This window comes from Alligator mississippiensis, chromosome 10 (assembly GCF_030867095.1).
Source record: "Alligator mississippiensis isolate rAllMis1 chromosome 10, rAllMis1, whole genome shotgun sequence".
NCBI classification, from domain to species: Eukaryota; Metazoa; Chordata; order Crocodylia; family Alligatoridae; genus Alligator; species Alligator mississippiensis.
In genome coordinates, this window is record NC_081833.1 from 33,216,435 (window position 1) to 33,232,374 (window position 15,940).

The following is a 15,940-nucleotide window of genomic DNA, read 5'->3' on the forward strand; positions in this document are numbered from 1 at the left end:
ACCCCTTGGCCTCTCTCAGCCCCACTCTGGGTCTTTAGACCACTCGGCCTCATTGCACAGCCTCTTCTTCGGGTTCCATACCCCTTGGTCTCTCCTCCAGCCCCTCTGTGGGCCCTCAGTCCCCTGTCTCACAACTGCTTCCTAGACTACCAGGCCCCTCTGTATCCCTTCTGACCCCTCTCCGGGCTACCAGCTCCTTTGTTGGTCCCTTGTCCTGGATCCTTTTAGTTCTTCACTTTCCCAGCCACTCGCTGGGCTGCTGGACCCGTACAGACTCTCAGCCCCTCTTCCAGGGCTTGCCTGACCTCTTCCTCAACCCCTGTGCATTCGGCCCCTCTCTCTCTGGGTTCATCTGGCCTTTTACTAGACCCCAAGCACTCAGCCCCCTTCACAGGGCTCTGGCCCTCCCCTCACACTGGGTCCCTCAGGAACCTCCTCCATCCCCTTAGTTCCTACCCAAACCTCCCAACTGTTTCAGATGTTATTCTTCCAGCTGGCTGATGTTCCTACACCAGCTCCCAAGATGTTACTGCTAGCCCTACTCTCAGAGTCTGGGCTTATACCCTGTCTACACCCAGCCCTCCTCCAAACAGGTGATTCCCTTGATCAGACCTAGCCTCATCTGCTGACCCCTGGGTCAGCTGACTCTGCAAATACGGCCTGACTCCCACCTGCCAGTAGCTCAGCAAGCTGCCTGATCTCTTCAGTTGCCGCACATATCAAGTGCCCTGCCACACCCTGGCCTCACATACCTCAGGTGGCACAAGAGAGTGAATTTCTGGTACTCGGGGTGGTGGTGTATTGTTCATTGGAAGGAAGGTCACATACTCATCCCCAACCAGCAGCCTGAGCACCCAGTTTAGTTCCTTGCTAAACTGCTTCCTGGCCCCTGTTCCTCATTCAGGTCTCAGCAGCTAGAAGAGGAGCAGCAGAAATCCCTGGCTCTGTTGTCAAGGAAGCTTGAATCCATCACAGATCTGGAGGAGCTGACAGCCTTGGTGAGTTGCTCTCCTGAAAGCATCAGTGCTGCCCTGCTAGGGGGGGATTAACCCTGTTCTGAATCAATGCTAGGAGGAAGTCCTGGACTAGGCCTGGGATAGAGTTAGAAGGCCCAGTGCAAACTACCATGCTATCCAGTTCAGCTTTAACCACTGAAGGCAATATTTTACAGTTAGGGTGGCCAAAATCTGGAACCAACTTCCCAGGGAAGTGGTCCTCGCCCCTACCTTGGGCATATTCAACAGGAGGTTGGATGATCACCTGTCTGGGGTCTTGTGAACCCACCATTAATTCCTGCCTGTGGCAGGGGGTCAGGCTAGATGATCTATTCAGGTCCCTCCTGACCCTAGCTACTATGAAACTATGAAACTCCTTCTCCTTTCCATTTACAGAGTGGCCTCTAAGCTGTGTGTGGCAGTGGGAGAGGGAACTCTGTGCTGTGCTCCCAGCTGTGCCACTGAATCCTGTGTGAGCTTTGGCATGTCAAATCCCTTCTCTTTTTTGTGCTTCTTTCTCTTCTGCACACCAGGATAATGTCCATTTACCAAAGGGCAAGGCTAAATCACAGTGTGGGATGCACCATGTAGCTCATACTACTCACTCTGCCTTGCCATGCACCATGGACCCCATTGGCATGGCAGGGTAATGCCCCCAAGCACCACAGGCAGCCTGTGCTAGTGCCATGAATAGAACCTAAGAGTTATGGCCCCCAGCTGTATGTTGTAACCATTGGTTTGTGCTCTGTTCTGTCTAGGCCCAACAGGGTAGTCTAACACCCATGCACAGAGCAGCACAAAAGATCCATGGGGCCTGCACTGAGAATGACTGATATAACTGTCAGCACCAGGGTCTGGAGAGCTTCTGAACCCTGGCCTATGTGGGAGGGGGCATGTTGGCAGGAACTGGGCCTTGCACTGATGTTCTTGTTCTTCTGTGGGGTGGTAAGCTCAAACCCTTGGATGTGCAAATGCATCACTCATGAGTCCTTTTCTCCCATAGTTGCGAGGAGCTGGCGAGTATGAAGAGCGCAAGCTGATTCGGGCTGCTATCCGGAAGCTGCGGGCTGAGGAGATTGAGGGTATAGCACTGTGTGCGCAAAACCACTGTCCCAGTTCCCAGGACAGGCTGAACCAGATGCTTCTCCTCTCCAGGGGATGCAGTGGAGAAGCAACTCCTTGTTAACTGACGCCTTCTTTGCTTCCTTTCAGCTGCAGCCTTGGCAGGGCAGGTGTACAGCAGCCGGAGAGGTGATGATGAGCTGCTGGGTGCCAAGGGGAAAGAGAGTGCAGATGGGGGCTACTCTGTGGTGAGTGAGGAGGAGGGGCTGGACCCCAGTATGGTGAAGGGGGCTCAGAGAGTGATGTGGAACTCCAGTAGGGTTGGGGGGGCATTGTCAGGAGCGGGGTGGGATACTGCAGTTGAGAGTTATCTAATGAATGGGGTGCACCTTGCAGTGTAAGGTCATCTGCTTTGAGAATTTGGGGAGCCCAGCAGCATGGGGGGAGGGCTCTGTGGTGAGTGGGAAGAACTGGGGGGTTGTTTTAGTAAGTAGTGAAGCCACCGAGGCTCCTTCTGGGGTACAGGGATCTGCATGTGTCCTGGTGACAGGACAGGGATCTATACATGGCAAGGGGATTTACCCATCCTTAGAGGGCCTTCACTTCTCTCCACCATTTTGGCCACCCCTGCCCTAGAGTCAGTTATACACTGGAGGCAGTGCCCAGGCTGACCACTAGAGGCCCCTGCACTCCAGGGAAGAGATTGCTGCTATGGACTTCTGTACCCTTCTACCATAATAGCCTTCCCGGCTATGTCCACCATTGTCCCTGGAGGGACTGTTGTTGTCAGGGGCACAAGGCTACAGGGCATTGGGGAAGTGAGTGGGGAGGAATGGGTTCTGCACAGTCATCTTGTCTCCCTACATGACATTTCTGAGTATTGGTGAATATGTCTGGTTCTCCCTGTGAGTCACTGGTGACCCTTGGGTCAGGAGATGAGGTGGCGGTTTTGATCCTGCCTTGGGTACTCATGTCAAGACAGAGGTATAGCATGCATCTGTGGCATAGGCTGAATTGTTTGTCTACTCTGACCCCCAGATTCTGTTCTGAGTCTCTGCATTCTAGGATCCCGTCCCTTCCTTCTGCAAGTCTGACCCACATGCCTTGTTCCTAGATGTAAAACTTTGCATTGAAATATATATTGTTTGAATAAGCTCAGCTTGTCAGGTGATCCAGATTGCTCTGTATGACTGCCCTATCCTCATCATCATTTACCGTTCCACCAGTCTCTGGGTCAGCTACACATTTGATTAGCAGTTATTTTATATTTACTTCCACATCACTGATAACAATGTTGGGTGGCATGCAGGACATGTATACCTGGCATAATACAGAGACACCCACCCAGCTCTGAACAAACTAGATTGGGTACTAGGCTGAAAAACAGGGTCTGTTAGACCAGGCAGAACTGTACAGGCTTTAGTGATATTGTATAAAACTGATTTTTTAAATTGGTGGCACCAAGGCAAACACCTTTGAAAAGTGGCTGTGACTTTCTTTAGCCCCCAAAGGGTCTGTGTCTTGGCCATAGCTATGTCAAATTGGAAGGGCTGGACACATATCTCTGTGGCTCCCTGTTAGTTTTGAGAAGAGCTTTCCCCAGCTGTTGCTTTGCTGTCATCTGCATCTTTGCATGGCCTCTGCCCTTGGGGAAAGGCTGTAGTGGAGTGATAATACACAGCTGTTTCCTGGTGTTTGTGAAGTACTTGCTATGAGCACAGTGGCTGATTGCTCAACATAGCACGGCTCCACTGGCAGAGAGGCAAAGGGAACAAATGTGGAAAACCAGGAGAGAAGCCCTAACACTGACCCAGGCCTGGAGGCTGCTTGGCATGAATTCCATAGACTTTATAGAGAAGTAAGGCTGGAAGGGACCTCCGGAGATCATCTAGTCCAGAGCTCTGCCAAGATGCAGCTGCTCTTCTGCCCCTTCCCCAGGTACAGGGGCCACTACTACTGCTCAGTAAGAGGTGTTAACTATTCTGCCAGGTGGTCAGCTGTTGGTGGAGGCCGCAATATCCTGTAGATTCTGTCCTTCTTGGTGGCTGCTGCTGCTGTATCAGGCAAATGGGAGGGCCTGAGAACACGGGGGGCCGAAAGGAAGCTGCTCCCCGGGACCCTATGCAGGAGAGCTGCCTACTACCCTAGTGCAAAGGCCTGAGTACATCAGGATAAACTACTGCTAGGGACCCATTCTTGCTTCCATTTAGATGAATGGCAGCCACCTATCAGTGACATAGTGCTGGGCCTTTTGTGTCTATACATTTCCAATGTCCAGTGAGAGGCTTGCGCCTGTCTGTCTTTCCAGGTACCACAGGTGTTTGGACTTCTCTGTTCTGTGGGACCATGAGAGGGATCAGTGTTGGGCTGGGTAGGCAGGGGCATAGAAGAAAGGGGCCTGGTGAGTGGCAGGAGAGCAAGTATGCAAATCTCTATATCAGCAGTTCTGTTTGAGGACCTGTTGTGAAGGGAACACATGCCCCAGCAGCAAATTTCTTAGAGTCTTTGGGGAAAAAAACAGTGTTCCAACACCAGGAACCCAGGCTGTCCTTGGCACAGAGTTTGGTGTATGTATACGTGCATGCAGTGTCCCCCCTACTATGGTGGGTGGGTGCATGTGTCCTCCACTAGTGTGGGTGTGACAGCAGGGCACTCAGCCCCAGAGGGATGTGGATACCACAGGCCCTTTTATCATCCTTTCTGGCATTGGAGCCACTTGGGAGCACCTAGGTTCACACAGACTATTTCTATCAGTAGCCAGAGCCCTTGTGGTCTTCTAACAGGTTGCTGTCCCTCTCTTGTCTTCTTCCACCCCCCCACCCCCCATCTCTAGAGGGTTTTGGGCCTGGGGACAGTCAGGAGTTGAGGGGGCTGTAGGAAGACGGGCTTTGGAAGGCAAGTGGGATGTGGGGTATATGAAGAGGTGAGGCATGGTGGCAGGGCATGTAGAGAGGTGAGTGAATGATGAGCAGAGTCTGAGTGCTTGGGGACAGCGTATGCACAAATGAATGGTAGGACATATGAGAAGCATGTAGTGGGGAGGGGAAGGGACATGAGGGGACTGGATGTGCAGGAGGTGTTTTTCATCTATGAAGAGTCTTCCCAGGTATATGTAGCATCAGTTCTGGCCTCTGGCTGTACATAGGGTTGGTTGCTTCCTAGTGGGGCTGGGTGGGGATCAGGCACTGTCAGGCCCTGTTTTGCATTTGGCTGTGCTGCTCTGGGTCTTTGTTCCTTCCTAGAAGGGTTGAGCTGGCAGGTCCTTTTCAGGGCCAGGGAGTGTCAGCAGGGGGCTTGTGGTTTTTGCCTACTTGCTGTACTCCTGGGGTAGGGAGGATAGACTGATTGGCTGGCTGATCTGGCCCTCATCCGTCTCTCTTAGATTCAGGAACTAGAGAACCTGGAGGAGCAGGAGAAGATCCGAGCTCAGATCGGGGAACTGCACAGTGAACAGAGAAGAGAACCCCAGAACCCTGATGGCCAGGGTGAGTCTGTCGGCCTCCTGCAAGTGCCCAGTTTCCATAGGCAAAGAAACAATAAAAGCATCTTGCCCTGGCCAACCACACCTTCCCTGGTTGTACCCCCTGAGTAGAGTGGGAACCCTGAGGGGATGGGGTAGACAACAGTAGTCTCCCCCCACACCAAACCCCTGAGGTTCTGTGCTGGAGTATGGGCAGGTGCAGTGGGGAGTGCAGCATGGGCCAGGGGATTCCTCATGACCCTGCCCTTTCTCTTACAAGAGGTGTTGGGTTGGCATAGGAAGCATTCTTCCCAGGTGGCAGGGAGTGATCAGGAACAGAAGTCTTGTCTGCTGCTCTGTCCCCAGGAGGGAGTTTAGCATGTGGGTAGTCTTGCTCAGGGAAGACTGGAATCATTGTTACAGGGCAGAGGCCACAGTGGGGGTCTCAGTGGAAAGGGCTTTGCTGTGGAGAGTGGTCATAAGGTCTTCTTCTGTAAGAAGCTGGTTTTCTGCTCTGCAGATACAGCCTCAGGGACTCTACTACTACTGGATCCACTTCCTAACCAGCATCCCTCAAGCTCTTCCTTGTCCTTGGAGCCAGAGCTGGAGCCAGAGTCTCAGCAGAGAGCTGAGAGTCCAAAGTGCAGCTCTCAGGGCACTGACTCTGAGCCTGAGGCTGAGCAATCCTGCAAATCCACCTGGAAGGAGGAGAGTCTGGAGAGCTCCTCCACCATGAGGAAGGATGGGAAGGTGTTCAGCCAGCCAGCAGGAGTCAGTGACAAGACCAGTCAGGAAGAGCCAGAGCAGCAAGGGGTACCTGCTCCCATAGAAGACAGCCAGGTTGAGAAGTCTTGCCCAAGTCTGTCCAGCACTGCAAGCCAAAGCAGCCAGGTAATTAGGGCCTGCAGGGGCCTATGGCCTGGTGAGGGTGGGACGAAGGGAGAAATGACTGGCTACTGCTGCTTCTGTTAAGAACCACAGGTCTTGTGGAGTTATGCTTAGGCAGGAGTGGGCAAAATATGGACCATGGACCGGATTTGGTCCACCAGCCCATGGCAAGTCCCTCAGTCTTGCCCAACACAGGCATGGGTGGCAGTTGGTCCTGTGTTTTGGTCAGTCCTGCTGCCCCTGGACATGCAATGGAGCTGGGGCACCATGGCAGCTGGACTCCATTTCCCAGCAGCCCTGGTAGCGGTAGCTCCTTCTAGATGCCCAGCCCCACTGCCTAAGTTCTCTGGCCTGTCTGCCCTGCACCCACTGCCAGAGGTGTGACCTGCATGGGCAAGGTGTTTGGCCGAGCATCTGGGATGGGGCCGCAGGCAGTGTCTGAAAGCAGGACAAGCTGGCAGGGCCAGGGAGACTAGAAATTTTGAGGGCCAGTACTGATAGCCAAATTTTAAGGAGGCATATCTACCGATACCGATCCGATTTCCGATACAGCTGTGTGCAGCTGTTAAGTCTGTTGTGGTGGAAGGGGAGGGGGGAGAGAAGGGGCATGGGGTGCAGATCAACATCCTCCTCAGTGAGGGAGGGAGTGGGGCAGGGGTAGACGCTTCCCAGCCGGGGCAGAGCACAGGACGGAGCCACGACTCATCTGGGGGGGGCCACTCCTGCCTCTGTGTGTACCCCTGAAGGGCATGGGGGTGTGTGCCCCTGGATCTGCACGGGGCGGGGTGGGAGGGCTGCAGCTGTGGGCTGAGCCTGGGCTGTGCTGGGCTCTTCTCCATGGGGGCTGGGCACAGGGTAGGTGGTGGCAGTCCTGGAAGGGGACTGTGGGGGAGGGGGCTATGCCCGCCCTAACACGAAAAAGAGGCACAGCCCCGTCTCCAGCCCGCAGCTGCAGCCCACCCACCCTACCCTGTAGATCCAGGGCACACCCCCACCCATGCCCTCCTGGGGTGCATGCAGCGGCAGGAGCTGCCACCCTGCCCTCCCCCGTGAGCCATGGCTCTGTTCCGCGTCCTGCCCCACCCACCCCAGCTGGGTAGTGTCTACCCCTGTCCCTGCTCTACTCCCTCCCTCATTGCTGGGGGGTGCATGTTGATCCTCCCCCATCCCCTTCTACCACAACTGCCTTATCAGCTTCACCCAGCTCTTCAAGATGCTGGGCTGTGCTCGCTGCTTGCATGCTGCGCTGTGGCTGCACACACACACAGGCATTTATCGGCCAAATTGTTGGCCGCATTGGGCAGATTTCCGATACAGCCAATTTTCAATTTTCTTTATATCGGTGCCAACCTGATATTGGACTGATGTATCAGTGCACTTCTAGGGGAGACCCCAGGATCCTGGGGTGGTGACAGCACGGGCCTGGGGCAGAGCTGTGATCTGTTGCCCTCATGCCCCTGCAATTGGGTGCCAGTTCTGTGGGCAAGAGCATGTGGGGAATGGATTGTGGCTCTATCCAGGGTTCTTTCCCCACGCTGTCACTGCCCTCTGATCCAGGGGTCTCCATGGAGACCTGCCAGAAGCTGTGCAGGCAGGGCGTGTGGACAGGTGGACAGGGACCTGGGGTTGGGTCCATGATTTTGGGGCAGTGACAGCATGGGGTTAGGGCCAGGGCAGAGCCCCGCCCACCCTGTCTGGGGAACTGGGACCCATCGTAGGGACAAGCAGGCAGCAGATTGCGGCTCTGCCCTGGGCCCCAGCCCTGCACTGTCACAACCCCAAGATTCTGCCTCGTAATCCCAGCCTTGCCTGCCTGTCCTGCTCCCAAACATCGCTCCCCTGCCTGCCTGCAGCCCCATCCCACATAGGGAGTTTTGGTAAGCTGTTGCATGGGCAGGGGGGATGGGAGTGCTGACCCAGCCCAGGACAGCTCAGCAAAACTCCCTGTGTGTCCTCCTGCGGGCCCAAATAAATTGCCCACCTCTGTGCTTAGGGGATAAACAGGACAATGTGAGTGTTTGCCACTAAGTGGCATTCTGGGTTAGCACACATCTGCTAGCCAGAGACCTTGCAACTTGCCCTAATTTAGGGCACAAGTGAAGTGAGTTCAAAAGGCACCATCACAGTCCCCATTTAGCAACACCACACAGCCCCCTGTGTCTAGCAGTCACCACTTGCCACCTAAAGGTCATGGGAGGGATTCAGGTGAGGAGTGAGGGATGTCAGCAGATCTAGAGCTGTGTGTGTGCCAGGCTAGGATAGCAAGACAGCTGGGCATCAAGATTCAGAGCCATCAGCAGGGCTCTGGTGGAAAGCACAGAGCTGTGTTAGTCCATGTGTGTCTGGATGGAGGGGCTTCATCAGAGCACTATGCAGGTCGAGAAGTACAAAGGCAGATTAGCCAGAAAGCTGTGCTTGGAAGGGCATGGACCTGCCCAGCACCTAACTCACCAGCATCTGGTGTTCATCAGTTTCTGAAGCAGCCTGTTAATTTGAGCACTGTGACTAACTGCACTTTCTTCCTCCCCTCCCCACCCCAGTTCATCATCTGTATCAAAGACCAGGTGTCCAAAAAACCTGCAGGCATCACAGACCAGAAGCGAGCAGGTAAGAGCAAGTCCTTTCCTGTCTCCCTCCAGCAGTTACTGTGCCCAGATCCAGGAGACTACAAGGGCCCAGTAGCTAGGGTGCTTCCTGCTAGGAATTGTCTGTAGATGGTGTTATCGCTAGTGTATGGACTGGGTGGTATAAAGATTTTCCTGCATGTAATAAGCCTTTTCTTGAACATAGGACATGCCCTGCAGTACTGCCCTTTTCCCATGACGCTATCAGCTGCTACACTAGAGGAGCTCTTTGGTATCCATGTGCCCTCATGTGAGTGGCTCTCAACCCCTCTTTGCGGGTAGTTTTTAGATATATGGCAGTGCTTCTGCAAGGGGTGCTTGTGTGAGTACGGCTGGGCGCTACTCATGACAACACCCTCCCCAGGCATGATTGTTGTCCCTGCTGCAATGCCTGTTCTGGTGTGGTAGTGCTGGTAGTGTCCTCTTTGTGGCAGTGCTGTGTCACTGCAGAGGTGCCCTAGGGGCTGCAGTTAGATCTGAGGTGCCCCACGGCAGAGCTGCCTTCAGATTAGTCATGCTGCCAGGCAGTACTATGGGCTTGCAGTAGTTCTGCCCTATGAGATGAACTGCTGTGGGCTTCCTTCCCTGAGGCAGTGCCACCTTGCTGGCGGTGGGCTGTGCTGGGAGATCCTTATCCCACATTGCTCAGATCTGGCTGTTGGGATGAGCTGAGTCTACTGTGACCAGTGGCTAGGCTCCAACTGCAGGTTGCAGAGCAGAGAGGGGCTGTGGAAAATGCGCTCTCGTCCCCCACTCTGGGTGGGATGGGGTGGGCTTCCCTGCCAAAATAAACACCAAGAGAGCAAGGACAGGAGTGGTGGACACATGTAAGCGGGGTTGGGGCGGGTGTTAGAAATCTGTCCAGCTTTTTCCTGGATGAAGTGGTAGGAGAGGGTACTCTTTGCACCTCTGCCCCTGCCCCGTGTGAGATGGAGCTCAGGGTGGCTCTGGGTGTCAGGTCAGTGGCCTCTCCCTGAACCTGCTCCTCCACTCTCTCTGGCTGAGGTTCATCTTTCCACACAGCCAAGAGGCTGGAGCACTGTTTACAAGTTCTCCCGCCTGCCTGCTGTCAGGCCATGAAAGGGAATTTCTGCCTGCAGCAAACTCTGGCCTTTTACATTCTTTATCCCAATAAGGCAGGAAATTGAGCATTGCTCCATCCTCTCCTGGTCCCCAACCTCTCTGCTGTATGCTTGGTCATTACAGGCATATCAACACACCAAGCAGGGGGGAGCTGAGGGCACCGCACTGTGCTTTCAGGTGGAGCAGCATCCAGCTCCCTGTCCACTGAGCAAGACAGCTTCAGGCTCTGGGTCTTTCCCAAGCAGCTGTTTACCCTCTGCTAGGTCCTCTGTGGGTCAGCTGCAGGGGTTCTAGGATTCTCAGTACAGAGCATGGGGGGGGGGGGGAAAGAGATAACAGGAATAGCTGAGATCCAGGAGCAGGCTGTCTTGGGATCTCCCTGATTCTCCAAAGCTGCTGGGCTCTAGGCCTCGTAGAGGTCCTTTACCTTTCCCTGAAAGTCTTCAGAGGGGCAGCCAGAAGTGCAGCTCTAGCACTGGCTCTTAGGGCTCACTTCCCATTGGTGTCCCCTGAAGTGGAGTAGGGAAGACTCTTTTCAGGAGCAGAGTAAATGCCTAGCCCTTTTCCAGCATTGCTCACTGCATTGCTTTAGTGGGGTAGACTAGCATCCCATTTTGAGATCCCAGCTCAGGGCAGGCTGGGCAGGGGCAATGAAAGAGACAGACTGTCTGCCTGGGAAGAGGAACGTAAGTCCTTGGCACCTTGTGTATCCAGTAAGCACTGTCAATGCTCGCCTCCATATAGGGTGTAAAAACCTGGTTCTGAGCCCCTTGGAAAGAAGCTTCCCTAGGTACTATCTCTGGTGTGGTGAGATCCCTGTAGGGGATGAAGGGTAGGGTAGGGTAGGCCAGTCTTTTGTGGCCCATTCTGCTGAGGCTGCCAATATGGGCTGGTTGATGTGATGGGGACCCCTATGAAACTTGGGCCAATTCCCAGGACACCCAGCAGCCTTCAAATGGACCTAGGCTGGTGGCCTCCAATGTGCAGCCAACTCTGCTCTGTGGTGCCAGGTGACTGCTGGGATGCTAGTGTCATACTCCCTGCTGCCACAACTCCTGGGCTGGCAGGGGTACCATGGGTGTGATAGTCAGCATTTTATGGACAGAATGTAGAGAGCAGATGAGGACCAGCACACAACTTGGGGACTACATTCTCCACCCTGCAGTCATCATGGCTGTCTTTTCAGGAAGGTGGATGTATCTTGCCCTTTCTAAGAAAAAGTGCCTCTCTCAGCTCTGATCAGAGGACTGAGCCTTGCAGGCTTGGGATTGGTGCAGGAAACTCACTCAGTATATAACTATGGCATGTTGGTACTAACCCTTTTGTCCTCAGCTTTGTGGTAAGGCCAGTCAGTGGCAGAGGGGCTGGGGAACTAGTGTTTAGAGACAACTCATGGAGGGAGGGCGTGGGTCCCTGTTTGCTGATTTGCAGGGCATCCCATAGGGCTAGGTCATTGTCTCAGTCTGAGTGGTGTATACAGGGTCCCCAGCTCCTAGCGTCTGCATTCCTTTTCTGTGCACTCCAGATATGTGTGGGCATGGCTTGCAGACTGGTGCCCTCTGCTGGCTATGGACCCCACCCAGGCCCAGTCTAGCTCAACTCATGCCCATGGCTGAGGCCTTGGTGCATGAGGGCAAGGCGGCCTGTGAGCAATATGGCTTTGCTGTGGATTTTGCTCTGTGAGGGTGTGGCATAAGGGGTGAGGAAGAGCCCTGGGGCACTGAGCCAAAAAGAGGCTATAGTGACTCTGGCCTCTGCTGTTTTAACATGGCTGTTGCTTGACTGTACTCTCTGAATGTCTAAAAACTGCCCCCTCCTGCTTCTTCCCAAACATTCTGACTACCAGCATCTACCCATGATGTACCAGGAGCCCCTGCACACCTGGGTACCCGCCAAAGTGAGCACACGCAGTCCATGCTGTTCTTCCCTCCCCGAGCCAGCAGCACAGGTAATACCCCATTCAACTGCCACTACACTCAAGATACCTTGCCCAGGCTATGCCCCTAATCAGCCTATGCTCTGCCCTTTCCATTGCCCTCTGTCTCTTATTCATCCTGTAGAAGCAAGACACCTCTAAAGAGAGCCCCCTGTGTTAGCTCACACTTCTTCCTTGGGCACAAAGTCAGGAGGTAGGAGAAGGAGGTTGGAATTGGTCTCTCCAGAAATCTTACACGGTTACTGTCTGCCCTGGTGTGAATGCCAGATATCTCATAGTGGGTGCTAGTAACTGTGCCAAGCCCTTAGCATGTCTATCCCTCATGGCATAGCTGATTCCACTTGCCTCTTCTCTTAACTGCTGCACTCATCTCATTCTCACATGTCAGTTGCAAACGCTGTACAATCAACAGATGCCTCTACATCCCCTGCCCTTATCTCTTCCAGCAATCCCATCCCAGTTACTTATGGGGAGTGGCATCTGCCCTCCCAGTATGAGGGGTTGTCCACTCATCCAGTCACTCCACTTCCCTTTTTGGGATAGTCTGGAGTCATCAGGGTTCCCCTGAAGGGCACTGACCAGAGCTTTGTCTGGCTGGGAATGGCATGCCACCCCTCCTGGACAGACTGCATTGGTGCCAATCAGGTTGGGTGCCTGTGGCGCTCAACAGCCCAAGTTCTCAACCTGCCTCCTTTCCCAGAACCTTTGCGGGAGCAGCCTTTCCAGAGAACCAACTCCGTGCGGGAACGTGCCCGCAAATTCACCTCAGAGACTCTGGGGCCATCTTCCCTGGCCAGCCCCAGGCCAGGCAGCCAAAAGTGGGAGAGCATTGGCAAAGGCTCCCGGGTCCTGCAGCAACAGCAGCACTTCTTGCACCCCGAGAGTGCCAGGGGCTTGCATGGGGCCTATGCCCAACACATGGTAGACTTACCTACAGGTGTTCGATGTGGACTCAGCCCAGCCCGTGCCGTGCCCTCGGGAGCCAAGGCAGGTGCCCAGCAAGCCATCAGCCCTGCAGAACAGAGCACCTCCTCTTTGGAGGAAAAAGCTGCAATTGCCAGGCATCCCACTGGGCCCCCAGTCTGCCCTAAAGAGGAGGGCAGCTCTGGGAGGAGGGGCCAGGCTGGCCAATCACAAGGCGGCCTGCTGACGTCCCCCTGGAGGTCCATTGAAAACTCGGAGGGAAGCACAAACAGCTCAGAGCAGCCCAGCATCCAGCAAGTTGTGTTGCCGCCCTGCCGCCCTGCCCAGCCCCAGCTTTCTGCCCCTGACACCAAGGCCAGTGCCAAGGACAAGGACACCATGAAAACGTGCTTCACCATTGAGATCAAGGATGGCCGAACCCAGCCTGCAAGCAGCTGCATTGTGGGCAGACCGGGCAGCCAGCAGGCAGGTAGGTGCAGCATGGGTAACCAAGCAGTGAGCAAAGGCTGTCAGTTATGCTAGACTGATGGTGTTTGAGCCTTGAGGCTCTCGGGGCTGGGAGCAAGCAGCAGCCACTTCTGGTCACTATCAGGTTGAATCTGTTTCTTCAGGATGTGCAGTACATCCCCAGTCATGATCCTCCAGCTCTCTGGGACATAAGAGTGCTCGCCTCAGCCCCAGCCATTCTCATGCTGACCCTGAAGCTTGGTTACTATAGGGAGCACAACTTAGACTGTCTAACTTCATGAGGTTGCCTTTGAGCACCTTCCCCATGGTTTTCCAAAGGTTGTCTGGGATGCTTATGAGAATCAGCAGAAGCTTGTCCCCGTTTTAAAGCTGGGTCCCTCAGGCTTTACTGTCCCTGCTCTTCCAGCCAGGACAGTCTTGGGTCAAAGTGAATTGTCATAGGAAGCATCCTTGGGTTGGCTCCCAGACTGCTCTGGTGCTTGGTCCTAGGGACAGACCCAGCCTGCTCTTGCCCTGGGGTTGGGGAGTCCCTGATGCACTTTGCATGCCCAGGGGTCTGGTTGCCTTTCTGGGAGCTGGCATTTTGTGGGGACTCAAATGCCTCTGCATCTCCTTTCATGGCTGGACTGTTCTTGGACCTCTGACCCAGGTCAGACCCATGCAGAGGCTCATCCCATTATCAACTGTGGCAGGATACACTCTCATTGATGAGCCCTGGTGGTAGGAAAGTTTGTGGGAGGAACCTTTCTCAAGCCCTCTTTGGGGCCCAGGTTCAGTATTGAGCTCCCATAAGGTTCTGGGTAAGAGTTGCTGGATTATCAGGTTGCTGTAGAGAGTATAGTGGCTTGGGGTGAGGGTGATATGCTGAGCTAGCTGTGCAGTAGCTGCAGGCCATCTCTGCACCTCTGCCTCATATACTCTCTTTCTAGAGCTTACTCTGGGGCTGCGGAGCACTCCCATTCGGATCACTACTACCACCACCAGCAACATCAGCAGCACCGGTAATGCTGGTCCAGTACCTGTACTGCACTCCAGCAGCATCAGTAACGTCAGCAAGGTAAGAACCCCTGCTTACACCTGCGCTGGCAAAAATGCAGCTATTGCTGCCAAGCATGCCAGCATTTGAGTGCTGCCCAAGCTGTACTACCAGGGGAAGAGCCATTCTATGCTTGATACTTGTCAGCCTTTGAGTACATTGCAGACTACCTGCCTCCAAGTGGGTATAGCACCTCTTCCTGCCCTGCCCAGCACTGTCTAAGGACAAGAGAAAAATGCTCAAGTTTTTGAGCCTGCAGGGATGGATGGTAGAGGTTGGTGCAGGGATTTGTCTGCTTCTAGCTGGGTGGTTCTTATGGAGTGTAAAAGAGGTGACTGAGCACCAGGAGGCTCAGGCTGCCCCAGTCTATACTCAGTGGAGAGTAAGAAAGTTCCTTGACTTCCATCTGTGAAACTTGATCAAATTCCAGCCTGGCTGTGGGCCCTGAGCCCTCCCTCCTGGAACTGGGCCAGTCCTGCCTCCCAGCCCCTGCAGGGCACCAGTCTGTGCCCTGCAGTGTATACAGCAGTTGCGGGAAGTAGGAGGTGTTGGCAGGTGGTTTGAGGTCTCTGGTGCAGACTGAATGTGCAGGCTTGGAGGGAATGGCCAAACCCTGTATAGCACTTTTGATACGTAGGATGTGACCCAAGGAATGGGCCAGGTGCCAAAACTTGCCCTCGTGCTAGGGTCAAGTCACAAGAACTGAGTGACCTCCTGAACCAGGGGGCTCCTTCCTTCGGTCCAGAATTCTGGAACTATGTGCCAAGGGCAGGGTGGGTGCTGCTGGGGCAGGTTTCTTTGTCTGCCTTGGAACCTGGGCACAAGAGGGAGCTGGCCAGGACCCTGCTCAGCCTTGTAGTGGACAGGGATTCTTGGGAAAGACTAGAAAATATGCCCCACTCCCTCTGCCTTACCCCTCCTAGTGGCCAGAGCTGGCCAGCTTCAGTAGGGGAGTATTTGCCCATAACCTGGGGCTGGAGATATGTGCCACACATGTGCTCTGGAAGAGGGGTGTAGATGTGGCAGGGAATGTTGTTGTTGAGCCTGCTGAAGTCATACGCACATGGCTGGGCTCCTGCTCTAGGAAGGCAGGAGAATACAGCCACATATTTGCCCCAAGCACTGATTTGGGCTGTGGCAGCAGGGCCCCAAGCTGGCTAGATTGCCATTGGTGCTTGGTGTTCCTGGCCATGTAAGGGAATAGAGAGCACTCAGGCATGTTGCTGTATTTGGTAAGAACAAAGGAAGCAGGGCCAGACTGTTGTGTTATTAGGGGCTCAGCACTGGGCCTGGTACATGCTCCTACAGCAACCCCTTGGCATAGGATTTTGCTGCATCTCCCTTCCCTCAGGGGTGAAAACACCCCACCTGCATCAGATCTGCTCCTGGCACTGAGAAGAACAAGAGCCTTGAGAGCTGGACCTGGCAGCCCAGTCTGTCATCAGGTTACATGACAGGCCTTTG

General features: G+C 54.4%; 1 protein-coding gene across 5 annotated transcripts in view; it reads left to right on the forward strand.

Moving 5' to 3' along the window:
* The window catches only part of SMTN (smoothelin), a 70,156-nt gene that overhangs the window by 23,689 nt on the left and 30,527 nt on the right, over window positions 1–15,940 (forward strand). For 4 of the 5 annotated variants that reach the window (XM_059713617.1, XM_059713619.1, XM_014595369.3 and 1 more), the window contains exons 4-12: window positions 905–998; window positions 1,999–2,077; window positions 2,208–2,305; window positions 5,440–5,542; window positions 6,038–6,408; window positions 8,946–9,012; window positions 11,959–12,060; window positions 12,749–13,441; window positions 14,370–14,497. In XM_059713617.1, coding sequence (XP_059569600.1) covers window positions 905–998; window positions 1,999–2,077; window positions 2,208–2,305; window positions 5,440–5,542; window positions 6,038–6,408; window positions 8,946–9,012; window positions 11,959–12,060; window positions 12,749–13,441; window positions 14,370–14,497 — 1,735 coding nt within the window. The remainder of the gene's footprint in view (window positions 1–904; window positions 999–1,998; window positions 2,078–2,207; window positions 2,306–5,439; window positions 5,543–6,037; window positions 6,409–8,945; window positions 9,013–11,958; window positions 12,061–12,748; window positions 13,442–14,369; window positions 14,498–15,940) is intronic. The other variant, XM_059713620.1, reaches the window with a different exon arrangement.